Source organism: Hemiscyllium ocellatum, chromosome 14 (genome assembly GCF_020745735.1).
Source record: "Hemiscyllium ocellatum isolate sHemOce1 chromosome 14, sHemOce1.pat.X.cur, whole genome shotgun sequence".
Lineage (NCBI taxonomy): Eukaryota > Metazoa > Chordata > Chondrichthyes > Orectolobiformes > Hemiscylliidae > Hemiscyllium > Hemiscyllium ocellatum.
The window spans coordinates 74,295,670-74,312,243 of record NC_083414.1 but is presented as its reverse complement, the minus strand read 5'-3'; the positions used below and the strand labels follow the sequence as shown (position 1 = coordinate 74,312,243).

General features: G+C 39.6%; 2 protein-coding genes across 3 annotated transcripts in view; both read right to left on the bottom strand.

Annotated features, from left to right (window-relative positions):
* The window catches only part of LOC132822427 (NCK-interacting protein with SH3 domain-like), a 230,825-nt gene that overhangs the window by 202,907 nt on the left and 11,344 nt on the right, over positions 1-16,574 (bottom strand). The window lies entirely within an intron of this gene.
* Positions 1-16,574, bottom strand: part of LOC132822428 (uncharacterized) — a 40,868-nt gene that overhangs the window by 22,721 nt on the left and 1,573 nt on the right. For both annotated transcript variants that reach the window (XM_060835807.1, XM_060835808.1), the window contains exon 2: positions 15,669-15,922. In XM_060835807.1, coding sequence (XP_060691790.1) covers positions 15,669-15,878 — 210 coding nt within the window. In that variant the 5' untranslated portion in view covers positions 15,879-15,922. The remainder of the gene's footprint in view (positions 1-15,668; positions 15,923-16,574) is intronic.

Genomic DNA, 16,574 nt, shown 5'->3' with positions numbered 1-16,574 from the left:
CTCTCAGGATCCCAGGTGATCTAACCTTGCTAACCAATCTACCATGCAGAAACTTGTCAACTGCCTTGCTGAAGTCCAAATAGACAATGCCCACCAGTCTGCCTTTAACAAACTTCATCACTTCTTCAAAAAAAACTTAATCCAGTTAGAGAGACCAAATTTACCACACACAAAACCATGTTGACTATCCCTCATCAATCCCTACCTTTCCAAATACATGTAAATCCCTGTCCCTCAGAATTCTCTCCAACAACACTGCCATCAAGCTCCCTGGCTTTCCCTTCTCACTTTCCTAAGTAATGGACCAACGTTAGACAACCTCCAGTCTTTTGGCATCTCACCCATGGCTACCAATGATATAAGTATCTCAGCAAGGGGCTTAGCAATCACTTCTCTAGCTTCTCACAAAGCTCTGGGAAGAAAATGTGAAACTGTCCATATTGGCACAAAACAAATTATCTTGAAGATTGCAGAGCTCTTAAAAGAGGATATCTTGGTGAATGAATCAGAAGTGATCAGCATGCAAGCATTGCAAGTAATTAAGAAAACTAATAAAACATTTATTACTGGGCCTTGGTGAGACCACAACTAAAGTATTGCGTATAGTTCTGATTCACTTATTTAAGGAACGAGGTAAATGCAGTGAAAACAATTCAGAGAAAGTTTACCAGGCTAATATTGGAAATGAGGCAGTTGACATAAGGAAAACAGGTAAGATGTCACTGGTGTGTGCAATGGAATTTGAATGTCAAGGTGGATGCGGAGACAGTATTTCCTTTACTGGAAGAATCTAGAAATAAGGTGTGGCTCACTTAAGACAGATTGAAGGAGAATCTTTTCTCCAAGGGGAGAACTTCTTTGGAACTCCCTTCCTGTAAAGATGGGCACTGTTCCATCTATAAGGCATAAGTAGATGCTCATAAACGGGAGGTGGTAGGATATCAGGGCTAGGCTAGAACGTGGGTTTAACTTTAGAATCACATCAACAATCTTTTTTGTGAAGCAGGCTCAATGGTTTTAACAGCCTCCTCCTGCTCCTAATTCTATTGTTCAAACTCCTTAAACAATGTACACTTGTGAAAAATCTGGTTGACTGAATTTGAGGCTGTCCTGGGAACTGATAGAGGTTTTCACAGTGGGTGGGTTCCACTCCTAATATAACGTGGTTTGAAACTGGTTGGAGGACAAATAAGGGAATAATTCAATCTGACTACAGTATCACAAATTATTCAGTCAATCCAAAACATTTGCAGACTGCTCTGACGGTCAGGGATGTTCAGCATCACACAGATGGTCTGACAGTAAATCCCTCCATTCTTACTTGGACTCCTAGTTGAATTGTAAGAAAAGGTGCTCCTTGGTAGCACCTGCACTTACAAAGATGGAATCATCATTGAGTGTACTCCATTCAATGCACTCCTCCTTTTTCATAAAATGATGATGGGTCAAATCTACTGAGTCTCAAATATAGGGTCTCTTGCTCTCTCTCCTTGTTAGCTGAGAAAGGTGACTCAAGCAGTGTGGAACATAATATAAAGGGGGATTTGGGTGGAACTAAAAGGACAAAACTAATGAACAGATTTTAAAGGCTCTTCTGCACGGAATAGACTGAAAATAACTATTAAACTATCTAATTTACATCACCTCCCAGCCATTAGTTCAAAATTCTAAATAAGACCTGTCTGAATGGTGTAAGTTGACCTTAGTTCTAGAGGAAACTAGTGATGGAGTGAGGGGTATTCATACTTAGCTTACTTCTACAAATATATATAACCCTAAATTAGAAAACAATAAGTCTTTTTCTTCTTCTCTTCTCTCAGTTTTAACTTGAAGACCAAAGGTTAGGGATCTCAGCTTTGAAAGGAGAAAAGGTCGGGGGAGCATTTCATACAGTAACATCCCCTGTCCATTTACCAAATGAATTCAGTTCCATATTTTTCAGTCAATTCAAGTCTCCACTCAAAATTATTCATCCACTGTCAGTCAATTGTTCAATGTTATGGATAAAGGTAAAGTTGCCATTGTCTTACCAGACCATTGGGCTGCTGTCTCATTTGAAAGACAACTGGTGGTAGTTTAACCTGAGTGTCACCATGCCTCAAGGGAGAAAGAGAGTCCTTCATGGTAACCTCACTCATGCAAAAACTGAACCCACACTGTTGGTGTCATTCTACATTACAAACCAGTCATCCAGCAAGCTGATCTAAATGTACAGAAGAATCGATAGGAGCAAACTATGCAGACGCTGAAATCTACAGCGAAAACAAAAACATGCTGAAGATCACAACGGGTCAGGCAGCATCCATGGAGGGGAAGCAAGCTAACATTTGAAGTCTAGATAACTCTTCATCAGAGCTCCAGCACTTTTTGTTTTGTTTTCATTACAGAATTGACAGTTCAAAATAACTTGGATGCCAAGCAGTACGCATCCTAACGAAAATGTTTAACAAATCCAAAGTAATGCCTGATTGTGAATGTAGTCCAACACCAAAAATATGAGAGTTACACCTTTAACCTACACCATGTGTTACAGTTCCAAGTGGGAGTTATTTAAAATAGCTGATTAACTTATCAATTGAGGGGCAGAAGTCTCCAAATTGGGGAAAAAATAACTTGAAAGCAAACCTCCAGACTTCTCACAAGAGATTCCACCATTTTCCTTTACACCTATGTCAAGAATACATGCCTGTGTGGGATAATACTTCAGTCAAAAGAAAACAGAATAATGCACTGTTTCTTTGGGGAAGGGGTTGAGTATCTCCAGTAACATTGGGCACAAATGAAAAATTGTGCACCAGCATATGGTCATCATAGTTTGTACAAGATCAGTCACAGCTCAATTAATGCTTGTTAACCAGTTTTATCAAAGTCTAAATATCTATTAAATAAAAGCATAAGTACAGTTACATTTATTAACAATTAGTACTTTGCCAGAGAAAATTAGAGGAATAACTGGGGCAAGGGATGAACTTGGTGCAAATTTAGCAGCTAAAGTATTTCCAATAAATTTTGTCAGGCTCTCAGCCAGATAAAGGAACATCTACATATTTCATCAATCCCTCCGTAGCTAAATTGTGGCAAAGGTGGAAGAAATAATGAAAGACTTTAATCACAGTAACTTTCTAGCTGAAGAAAACAAGCACAAGGCTATAAGAAGGAAACATAGATTTGAGGGCATCCGTACTGAATTTTCAAAGCACGCAAAGCAAGATGCTTTACTAAAGCACACGTAATGCATACTGCAGTAAGAAGTTATGTTGGAGAGCAAGAGCGGTTACTACAGTATGTGAAGTGAATTCAATACTCAAGGAAGTAAGAAATCACAATTGTAAAAGTCACCTCAAGTTTAAATTAAAAGGCAGACAAAATGAAATAGTCTTAAGTTCACAAGCAGAGGGCAAGACTAACCACAGACATCATAAAACAATCTGTTTTGTGCAAAAACAGATCCAGAAAATGCTGAAACAATAAGAGTCAAATCATCCAACTTAATACAAACTGGGACCTGCAGGAGCAACTGACAAAAAAAAACTCAAGTAGTGAATATGTTAGATCTAGAAACCAGGAACTGAATTTCCAAGTTTGTGTCCTCAGGGAAGTTAACTAAAGTAATCGGAAGCAAAGAGTTAATTTTAAAAAAAGCTTTGTCTTTTGTCTGTTATATAAGTTTCAGTTAGAAGACTGGGGCTGTCAGTCCAGTTCCAGGATAAGAAAGCAAAGATAGCACTTCCAGCTATCTTTAGGCAAAGGCACAAGCTGCCTTTGTTTGCTCAAATTCAAGTAACACTACAGATCTCCCAACACACAGATACCTGGCGAAATGCTTTCACCATCAAATTAACAAGCTAAAACTTTAAGATAGTGATTCTTCACAGAATAAGCACCACCATCACTTCACAGAATAAGTACCACCATCACTTCACAGGTGACAGATTCTTTGCACTATCACCAGCTTAACAGCGCCTTTGATAATTTGGTCAAAATGATCGTGTGGTCAGTAATTCTCCTGAAAGCCAAACGTTCATACTCCAGTAGGCAAGGAGTAGGACGCAAAGTATATCAATCAGATTTTGCTGTGACGAAATAGGGACGCTCAGTGTTCTTAAAAAGGTATCCACAGATTCTGAATAAATTTTGCTGATAACGTAGAGGTTTCTAGGTGTTCATTGGAAAATAAAGGACAAGTTATCTTGTGCAAACGAGGAAAAAGTTTTAAAAATATGTTTATCATGAAATATATTCTGAGAAGCCGAAGTGTTCCATTAAAGAACAACAATCCATTTTAAAAAGCTGCAATGCTAAGAGGAGGAGTAAAGTGGAGAACGAAGATAGTTTCAGAGATCAGCAAATCAAGACGAAAAGAACAAGGAGGAGAATAACAGAGTAAACTGAAATGCTTTTACATTTCTTGCAAGGACGTTTTTAAACAGGAGGAGTCTTACAGGAGATGTCAGAATCTCCTTGGAGGCTGAATCAGGAGAAATCAGAATGGGAAGAAAGGAAGGCAAGGACATTTAAATATAAAGGCCTTCTCTTCAAAACCAATCAGCACAAAGTCTTCAGTCAAATTGATTCACTCCATATGATAGCAAAAATGGTTTCATATTGGACCAAGGGCTAAATGCTTATTTTAAAACAAAACAGGATCTTCTCTACATTTTCTGAAGAGCGAAGTTTTGACCTTCAGGAGCTACTCTTCAATCATTCTTCCCAACTCAAGTTATTGACTAATCCAAAATTTACATTTAACAACTAATTCCGCATTGATATTGATTTCACATCAATCCCAGCTTGCAGAAGTGTTCCAAATTCTACAACCATTCCTAGTGTTTCCTAATTTCAATCCTAAAAGTTCTGGTCCTCATTTTTAGATTTCGCACCCTGGTGCTCAATTATGTTCAATTATTTGAATTTATTTCATTAAATTTCCCTCATTACAACAGTGACTAGACTTACAAAACATTTCACTGATTTGGGATACTTTAGGATATCACAAGGTTATTTAAAAAAAACTACAAAATGGCAAATTATTGGCATTTTAGTATGTCAAAAATGGTTGACCACTTGTCCCCAACAACCACTGTACCTCAAATAATTCAATACAGATTAAACACTTTGATAACAAATGAAAATCTTTATGAAATAACACTATTCAGTCTGAAGTTATCCATTTCACAGTCTGGATTACAATGGCCTCCATTACATTCTCTTTCTCCTCTCGCCCACTCCTTCCCAACCTGCTGCCCCTACCCACCCCCACAACCAACACTTCTGGCATTAATCTGCAGACTCACTACCTCAGTGACTTTATATTTTCCTGGCACCCAGTTAGTTCAGTATTTGCTCAAGTTTAAAACATTTCCCACTGCCCTAGCTTCCACAGCAGGTTCCCTTCATTTGATCCCTCAATGCATTTCTCTAAAATCAAGTTGCAAACTCTGAAAGGTTGGTGTGGGTGGAACAGTTCAGGAGCACTGGCAGCAGTATTGGGGTAAAAGGAAACTATTCCAGTAAAGTATGTTTCATTTGAACCATGCTGGAACTGGCAACCTGGCAAATCTCGTTGGGATGCCACAGTAGCTCAGTGGTCAGCATTGCTACCTCTCAGTGTCACTGACCAAGTTAAATTCCATCCTTGGGCCACCATCTACACAGGGTTTGAACCTTTCTCCCTGACTGCATGGGTTTCCTCTGGTTTTCTCCCACAGTCCAAAATGGTGGATTGGCCATGTTAAATTACCCACAGTGTCCAGGGAGGTGTAGATTAGGTGGATTAGCCATGGGATTCCTGAAGAAGGGCTCATTCTTCTGCTCCTTGGATGCTACCTGACCTGCTGCGCTTTTCCAGCAACATATTTTCAGCTCTGATCGCCAGCATCTGCAATTCTCACTTTTTCCTACCCATGGGAAATGCAGGATTATAGAGATAGGGTGGGGTGGGGTGGGTGAGTCTGGCTGGGATGGTTTTCAGAGAATTATTTTGGACCAAATGGCCAGCTTCCACACTGTAGGGATACTACGAAATCAAATAACCAGGGCTGTAAAGAGAGTTTTCAATTAAGTGGGACAGAGGTGGTTTTGGAGAGGCAAAAGGTTATCATGACACTGCAAGGCAGTGATTAGATAATAGAGAGTGGGCAAGTGGAAGGATCAGAGTGTACAAACATTACAGAACTGTAGGGATTGTGTAGATTCTACAGTGTGAAAACAGGCACATCAGCCCAACAAGTCCACACTGACCTTCCCAAGGGTAATCCACCCAGACTCATTCCTCTACCCAATATTTACCCCTGACTACTGTGCCTAACCTACACATCCCTGAACACTGGACAATTTAGCACAGCCAATACATCCAACTTGCACACCTTTGGACTGTGGGAAGAAACCGGAGCACCTGGAGGAAACCCACGCAGACACACAGAGAATGTGCAAACTCCACACAGACATCGCCCAAGGCTGAATTTGAACCCGGGTCCCTGGCGCGGTGAAGCAGCAGTGCTAACCACTGAGCCATCGTGCTGCCCAACAACCATCAGGATCAAAAAGGGGGGGAAAAAATAAGGCAGCAAAATTAATAGCACTTACTAAAAATATAAATAGTATTTCAGAATAAATCAATTAGCGGCATAAATCGAGGTGAATGGGTATAATCTTACAGCCATTATAGTCATAATGGAGATCAAAGCTGGAGCCAAATATTCAAGGTTGAGGGTTTACAAAAGGACAGGCAGCAAGGAAAGGAGAGGCTGGTGGGGTAGCATTGCTAGTAAGAGATGGGAAATAGTACAATCAGAAGATGCAGAATTCACAAAGTTGGAGGTAAGAAAGGGGAAGAACTCACGAGCAGGAATAGTTTGCAGGCCCCCGATCGGTCACTAAACAGTAGCAGAGAATAAAACAGAAGATAATAAGGATCTGTTAGAAAGGGCTATACATTAACTACGGATGACTTTCACCTTCATAAAGATTGGGAAAATCAAACTGGCAGGAACTAAGAATTCAAAGTGTATGCAAGAGAGAATTTCCTACTCTCCTACTATAAAACAATATATTGAGAATTCAGTCAAGGATTGAAGCTGGCATCTGAATCTATTTTGGACCTGGCAATGTCCAATAGCACAGATTTAATAATTACAGAGTAACGGATCCCTGAGGAAACACTCACCAAAATATGATAGAATTTAGCAGTTTGAGAGTAATAAGCTTGGTTCAGAAACAATTGTGCTAAACTTAAATAAGGTTAGTTACAGACAGATGATGAAAAAGTTAGCTGGAGTGGATTGGGAAATGAGTATAGCAGCAAAGATAGTTGATAAACAATGAAAAGTGTTCGAAAAAATATTTGTGACTGAGCAAAAATGCATCCCACCGAGAAAGGAGGATTCTAACAAAGTAATGTGTCACCCATGGAAGTTAAATTGCAGGGAAAAAATATACAATATGGCAAAGATTATTGGTAAGCCAGAGGATTGTAGAAATCAACAAAAGAGAACAAAGCAAAAAGCAAACTTTGAAGGTAAATTAGCAAATAACAGAAGGATAACAAAAGCTTCGTTAAATACAGGTATCCCCCACTTTTTGAACATTCGCTTTACGCAATTTCACTTTTATGAAAGAGCTACATTCGTATCTATTTTCTCAAGTCCAAAGTGGATTTTCACTTTTACAAAAAATGGCAAACTCCATATAAATCATGCACTTTTTTTTAAACACCATTTTTGGCTTGCGAAACGTTTCCTGGGAATGCTTTACTTTTGGATAGTGGGGGCTTTTTGGTATATCAAAGAGAACATTGGCTCTCTGACAAATGAGTCTGCAGAATTAATAATGTGGAACCATTAAATAGCAGAGGTTGAAAAAAAACTTTGCATCAGTCTTCACAGAAACGTGTGCGTATGCATGTGGCAGGTTAGCAGTTGGGGGCTGGGGGATAAATACAACAACTATCATTAGAGAAAAGGTACTAGGGAAATCATTGGGACCTTATGGGTTAGCCTGGGATATTGAAGGGAAGAGCTACATAGGTAGTATGGATACACTGGTACCAAGCTTCCAAGAATCCTTGGATTCAGAAGTTTCAAAGGATCGGAAAACTGCAATGTTACACCCGTATTCAAAAAGAGGGAGAAGACAGATAAAGACAAACAAGTTAGCTTAAAATCTGCAACTGAGGAAATGCTACAAGAGATAAGAGCAGAGCATTTAAAATTACACAATGTAATCAAGCAGAATCATCATGACATCAAAAGGAGAAAATCAAGCCTTACAAATGTATTAGATTCTTTGAGGTGATAACAAGCAAGATAGGTAAGGGGGGGAAAAACAGGCAGATTTGATATATTTGGGTTTCCAAAAGGTGTCTGATAAAGGTACTGCACATAAGGCAACATAATAACTTAAGAACCTTCAGATTTTGTTGAGGTAATATATTAATATTGGCTAACTAATAGAAGTCAGTTGGGACAAGGGAAGGCTTTTTGAATGTTCGCATGTAACTAGCGGAGCACCTCAGATCAGTGCCAAGGCCACAATTATTTACAAAATATACTAATGATTTAAGATGAGGGAAGTGAATGTACTATTGCCACGTTTGTAGATAACACAAGAGGTAGGAGGATGACAGGATCTGCTGAGGAAAATTAACAGATTAAGTGAGTGAGCAAAAACTTGGTAGATGAAATTCAAATGAGGGGAATGTGAAGTTATATCATTTAAAGAGTTGAATATTATTTAAATGGAAAAAGAATGCAAAAAAGTTGCAACACAGGCCTGGGGGTCCTCAAGCAGAAGTAACAAAAAGCTACTGAAGCTGGGTAATATGGAAGGGAAATGAAATAAAGGCCAACATTTCAAAGGGACATCTCATTAAAACTATAAAAGGCTCAAGTCAGACCAAAAGGAGACCCTTTTTTTCTTTATTTATTCAAGGGATAAGAGAGTCTCTGGATAGACCAGCATTTATTGCCCATCCCTAACTGCCCAAATGGCAGTTAAAAGTCAATCACATTGCTGTGGGTCTGGAGTCACAAGCAGCCATTACTAGATCAGGATGGCAGCTTCCTTCCCTAAAGTACATCAGTGAAGCAGATGGATTTGTCTAACAATCAACAATGAATTCAAGGTCATATTTAAATTTTTAATTCCAAACATTTATTGAATTCAAATTCCACCATCTGCCGTGGTGGGATTTGAACCCAGGTCCCCAAAACATTGTTGATCGCTGGATCAACAGTCTAGCGATTACACCACTAGACTGTTGCCTCTCTTATGCAAGGAAAGGTATACAGGCATTTGAGGCAGTCCAAAGGCGGCTCATTAGGTTGACCCTGGGCATGGACTTTAGAAAGTTAACAGAAGATGTTACAAGAGTCTCAGGGGACTTGACAGAATTAATGCAGAAAGGGCATTTCTTCTTGTGAGTGCAAAGGGCATAAACTCGGAATAAGGGGTCACTCATTTAAGAGATAGATGGAGAGTCTGAACCTCGGAATTCTTAACAGCCCAGCTTTAGCCCTTTGTAGTTAAAAATATTAAAGGCTGAAGTAGGTTTTTAAAAATCAAGACTTTCAAGGGTTGTGGGAAAAAAGCAAGGAAGTGAAGTTTAGATCAGTCATTGAATGGCCAGACAAACTCAACGGGCTGAATGACCTGAATCATAGAATCCCTACAGTGTGGAACCAGACCATTTGACCAGAGTCCACACTGACCCTTTGAAGAGCTTATACAATGTGCTGCAGCTTTGTTCAGAGTTCAGTTATCCAAAGAGATTGTTGTCTTTGTACTTAGTGTCAAAGTCTTCTCCTATCACAGACTATTCGTTTTTACTGGTTTCCATCCTCCCCTATTTGAACCACCTAAAACCTATTTTTAACATTTTTCTCTTCTGGTCAAAGTTTAGTTTGGACTTCTTTCCACAAATGCAGTCAGGTATGCTGAGCAATTCCAGCATTTTCTGTTATTATTTCATTTTGCCTTCCTAATGGTTCATTCACTTTTAGTGCACAAAGCCAACTTCTTTGAACACCAACATTTCTTAGTTTTTTATACTTAAAAAGAAAAGCTACTTTTCTGTTTTTCCTGCAAGTAACCGAATTTCAATACAACATACACCATCTTCTCATCAGTTCTTCCCTGATCAGAACCGTAAATATTAAAATCAGAAAATAGCACTTCACTCCCCCTCTATAAATTTTATCCCCCAAATTCCTAAATTACACATCAACAGTAAATTCAAATTTAGAGTCTTTGCACTATTTCAGCAGATATTCCTTTCATGCCATACTCAAGTTACATATGCTTCCCTTAATTTTCTCCTCTTAGTAATTAGCACTTATTCAGGTCATTTCCAGTTGACTAACAACTCATGGTCAATAACAGGCAGTTTTGGCAAGTAACATTACAGTATTTACATTAACCAGGTGCTGATCACCATCATCATAATCAATTCCTACATCGACTGCAGTACATGCAATGTCTCCTGCCTGATCTGCTACAGCAGACTGCACACCATCTCATGGAGGGTCAGTCTACGATCTAACTCATGCTGACTAAAGAGTTGGCCCAAAACAAAGTTTCTGAGAGGACAAGAGCAATCTCAAAATACATTAGCTGCAAATAAAATTGGATGGCTAAAACAAAACACCATTTTATTAAGGAACAGTAAATGACAGCCTTCCACCTTGGGAAAAACAGTGTTTTCATCTCAGCGGTCACAGAGTTAAATATCACCTGATGCTTCTACCAATGCCCCTCCAAACAGCCAGCTTCTGGTGCTCACAGTTATCAGCAACGCCCTTCCAGAAGCTAGTGTCAATACCCACCATCTTCCAAGATGCTTCATGTCCTCGTGAGGGGGGTTTGGCCACACAGGAGGTCTGGACCCAGTACAGTCATAGAGTCATAGGGATGAATATCATGGAAACACACCTTTTGGTCCAACCCGTCCATGCCGATCAGATATCCCAACCCAATCTAGTCCCACCTACCAACACCTGGCCCATATCCCTCCAAACCCTTCCTATTCATATACACATCCAAATGTTGCAATTGTACCAGCCTCCACCACTCCCCCTGGCAGTTCATTCTATACACATACCACTGTGTGAAAAATTTGCCCCTCTCACCCTAAACCTATGCCCTCTAGTTCTGGACTCCCCCACCCCAGGGAACAGACTTTGTCTATTTATCCTATCCATGCCCCATATGATTTTATAAACCTCTACAAGGTCACCCCTCAGCCTCCGACGCTCCAGCCTATTCAATGTCTCCTGATAGCTCAAATCCTCCAACCCTGGCAATATCCTTCTAAATCTTTCTTGAACCCTTCCAAGTTTCACAATATCTTTCCGATATGAAGGAGACCAGAATTGCACGCAATATTGCAAAGGTGGTGGAATCTCCTTTCTGAAGAATTTAGTCTAATGATCACTAAATGGCTATCAAAGAAACTGCTGCTTAGTAATAAGTGTTTGTCGATAGAATTAGCATGTGCCAGGAGCTTCAGATTGGTGACCTTGTCCTGCCAAAAGATAGTTACGATATGTCTGAAACAGCAAAAAGTGCCACTGTTCGCCCTTCCCAGTATACTGCTGAGCATAAATTTTCCATGTCTTCCGTCATAGAGGACAACACTGTAGGCACAGACTTGGTAGGCTCTCAGATTGGGGTTCTCGGGCAGGTTACTGTTATTCATCACAATCTGACCAAGTTTGCATAGGACACGATTGCAGCTTTCACAATTTGCATCAAGTTTGACATCAAATGATATATGACTATGGAACCCGTTTATGAGAAATTATCAAGGTCTAACATCACATTGTATGCTGCCATTTATCAGCATTGACAACATCTTGGAATATGACATTTGCCTTCCTGATGTTCATGGTCAAATCAAACTATTTTAGTACTGTTGGTGAGAGTATTGTCAGCACATGCCAAGTTTCTGATGGAGACCATTGTGCCACACAGGTTGATGTGACGCCCCTGGTGTTAATCAAAGAGTTAATAAATTTCTTGCTTTTCAGCCTAGACTGCTGACAAGTAGCGATGGGAAAAGGAGAGTTTGACAGGCAGGTTTCTCTCTACAGGAGCTATTGGCTACTACTCCGCTGTGTCTCCAGGTAATGACACATTCAAACTACAAGGTCAGGAAGCAATTATCAAAAGTATATCCCTCCTCTGTTCAAATTTAAAACTTCTAGACGAATAAGGAAATAGCAAAACATACCATGTAGAAACCAGCATTAAGAGGAAAAAGGAGAAATTTATAACCTGGTTTTCTAGCACAAAAGGTTCCATGAACCTTGCACAGAATGTAGCCTGTGCTATAAATTCATGGACACTCATATAACTCAGAACATCAACTCTTGAACTGTAAGACCGGACCAGAATACTACACATCAATAGCCACTGAGAACTATTATGACAAAGGAACAAGACTGAATACAGATAACCACAACAAAGTTTGAAATGGTTTATGAAAGACCTGAGCAGAGAAGGATATTGCCTACAGTTTGCTTCTATATCAATGAAGAGGGACAAAATCAAATATCACACAACACCAGGTTATAGTACAACAAGTTTGTTTGATACTGCAAGCCTTCAGAGCCCCTGCTTCTTCTAGTGAGAGAGAATGCATCAGACACAGAATTTAAGATCAAAAGGGTCATACAGCTTATGGGAATACATTGAACAAACCCGGATGGCTATGAAGTCTTTAAATCTTTCACTTATAAAGTCTGTGTCTGATGTATTCTCTCACTGGCTGCCTGGGGAAGGAACCGGTCTGTGAAAGCTTGCAGTTTCAAATAAGCCTGTTGGACTACAACCCAACATTGTGAGGTTTTTGACTTTGTCCACCCCACCAGCACCTCCACATCAGTGAGGAGGGACACATATCTTTCTGAAGAATGAAGTCATGATTGTAACAGGCAAACAAACAAACATAGCAGCCAAAGATGAAATTGACAAAAACAAATGCCAGGGCATTAAGTAAAATCACACCGGCATTCAAGGACCAAAGGGAATCAACCACCACAGCTACAAACCCCATGATACTCTAAACAATACAATATATCCAACTCATCTTGAAAACTACCATCAATTCAGTGACATTCAGGGAAGGTGGAGGACTGTAGATATAGAAGTACTCAAGCTGCTTTTTGAAGTGAAGTGAGCTTGGATTTACTAACTTGAATTGTTATGAGAACTCTACAGGACAGTCTCCTAGACCACAGCAGCTTCCATCACCTTCCCTTCAAAACGTCAGGAGTGTGGATGTTCACCAATGATTACAGAGTTTCATCTACAATTCTTTAGATAATGAAGCAGTCAACACCCATATATAACACTTGGACAACAGCCAGGTTTGGGCTAATTACTGATAAGTCAACATTGATGCAAGTCCCAGGCAATACAAAATTCCAAGAAGAGAGTCTCACCACCTCCTCTGGAGATTCAACTGCATTATGAAGAAATATCCCACCGTTGAGTGTTAGCACCAACCAATAACATTACTCAATCAGTTGGATAAATGCTGCAGCAAAGTTTCACAATAAAAACTGAAGTAATCGAGGGAACACACACAACCACCTTCTCAAGACAAACGGGTATAGACAATAAATGCTAGTGGTACTGTACACCACCAGAACCCCATAATAATCAAAGTTTAAGATTGTGGCCCCTTCTTCCATTAAACATCTCAATTAGATGATCCTTCTACCGCCTAAGCAAGAAAATATATAGTTTACGTAACTTATCAGATTGCAATCTTTTCAGACAAAAAAACACTGCATTTGGTATTTTCCATGATCACTGGACATCTTAAACCCCTTTACAGTCAATGTAATATTTCTGAAGTGTAGTCACTTTTGTCCGTAGAGCAATGCTGTACATAAATGCCCACAAGCAATGACAAAAGAATCTTTTGTGATGTCGATTGAGAGTTACACATTGATCAGGTTATTAGGATATTCCTATTCTTCTCTGCAAGAGTGCCACGGGATGTTTTACATACAGTAAGGTAGCCAGATGAAACCTTGATTTAACACCTTACCTAAAAGGCAATATATTCAATGGTGCAGCACTTCCTCAGTAGTGCACTTAGAGTTCTATATTAGAAAGTGGAACCCTGCATCAGAAGCAAGTGTGCAGTTCAGATGCTAAAGTGAAGCACTACGCACATCCACTGCAAATTACACAATCCACAAATGATATTTCCTTCCCAGATGGGGTCTATACATGGTCGATATAACTCTGTCACTTCCTCCCTTTTATATTCCAATCACTTAGAAAAGTTTCAACATTTCAGCACCTACTTTGACAACTCTGGGTATATTCCTTTCCCTGTGATTAGTTAGTGGCTAAAGGAAAACCACTTCACTATAAGATCACACTCTCCACTTTCCATTCAATATCCAACCCACGTCATAACGCAGTCTCCAATTTCCAATCATTTTTTGTGTTCACTAACAACGCCTTCTGAACAATTTCTAGCATTCTGTACTAAATATCAACAGATAGTCCCCTATCCTTCAAGCAAACTAAACTCTCAAAAATCTCATTTGGATTATCTCACTCCTCGGGCTATATTTTTTTTCCTCACAGCATCCAACCAAATCCTGGTTTTGATCAATACTTGTTTGAAAGATCGCATACAACAGATTTCAATAAATCCAATATCCAGGTTAAGTGGAAGATTGAGTGCCCCGCCCTTCAAGAAGTTCAATAGTACTTGCTCCTAAATACTGTGGATTCAGGTTCCACAGGGGAATGGGATGCATAATGGAGTAGACTGATTGTAAAAAGAAAGTGGTACGAAGTACCAGTCTCGTTGGTCCAAATGACATTCAAAGCATTCAGATTGTTTGACAAAGTCAACACTCCTGGAATGGGGAAAATACAAATATGAAGGCAAGCTGGGACAACTATAATGCTAGCAAATATGACAAGTGCATAAAACTAAGAAGGAATAAAACAGTAGAAAGAAGCAATTGTTTACAGTGGTTGAAGAACAAGGAGCTCTAAATATAAGATTAAATAGGAGAATTTAATAGATGTCAGAGATAAGTCTTCTCATTGTTGCCAGGTTACATAAATCAGTTCCAGCTAGAGTTAAGACAGTAACTGCCAAAGTTTATATATGAATGGAGATAGGAGGGTGATAGGTGCAAACCTTAGTGGGCAACTGTAATTTAGACAACTTTCTCAAGTAGAAAACAAAAACTACACAGTCCAGTCAAGCCAAATGGTCGGCTGTTGTGTTGCAACTTCGTTATATTGCTTTAATGTCACCACATGATTAGAACTTCAAGCCTGTCTTTGGGCTGCAATATGACAGGTAGAGCTAGGTGAATAAATCAACACAACATATCTTATAACCAAAAAGTTAATCCCATCTGTTATGAGCAAAGAAGCCAAGACATAGGCTACAAACCACCAGATCAAAATCTGACGCGACAATCTTAAACACAAGCACTTGGTGGAATATTTGAATGCATCATAACTTGAGGCCAGCTTCCTGACCACTAATAAAAGATAGAACATTATTGGATAATGACAAAACAAAAATCTAATTTTTTTAAAAAACACTTACAATTAACTAGAATAACTGAAAGAAATGTGTTGCAGTGCAGACCGTTCCAATTAACGTTTACGAGGGAAATATTTACCCAGGCTGGGAAAAAAAGAACTGGTGCTTCAAGGTGTGGCCACACACAGGAGCCAGAATTGTCGCTTGGGAATGGATCCAAGGTTGTGATGGTAACCGTCTTAAAGAGAGATGTCCTGTTGCGAGTGTTTTCCCCCAAAGAATACGGGCCAGTGTCAGCCTGCTCCAATGGTGTTGAAGCATGCAATTTGAAGAAGAAATAGTCGAACATAGCAGGAAGAACGTCTTGTCTCAGCGAAAAATGTATGGAATGGTCTGCCAGGGAGAGGAGCAGAGGCAAAAACATTAGGATGGTTCACAATACACAATCAGATGTGGTGATGGAGGAGTTAATGTAACAGAAGTAAGCATATGAGCGAGATCAAGGCAACTGGAACTTCTTCATCGCTTGCATACTTCTGTCAAACCATAAGCATAATTTCACTGGATAAAAAAGTGCCCAGTCAAATTGGAAAAAATTGTGAAATTGTGTAGATATTTGATAAGGTCTGCGGTTTTCTGTAAAACAAATCTGCAACCTTACCCACAGTATCTGAAGGGGTAATGAGTAACAGAAGGCAAATCAATTTAAACTGTGATAGTTTACTACCCACCACCCACATAGGAAGGAGGAGAAAGCTACTGCAACAAGTTATGTGAGAAGTTAAAGGGCACTGCGATGCCGATGGAAATAAATTTGTCAGATTTAGATATTTTTAAATCAACCTACTTAAACATTTTATTACATGTTTGGAGGAGGTGGACTTGACCCAAAGCTCTGGTCCAGAGATTAGAGGCATAATATTCACATTGTTTGTAGTAGGGATGTTAAACAGGTCATGTTGATCCCGCACATCAATAAAACTGTTGGAAAGAGGTGTGTGCGCGGGGGGGGGGGGGGGGGGGGGGGGATGGCGGTGCAGAAGAG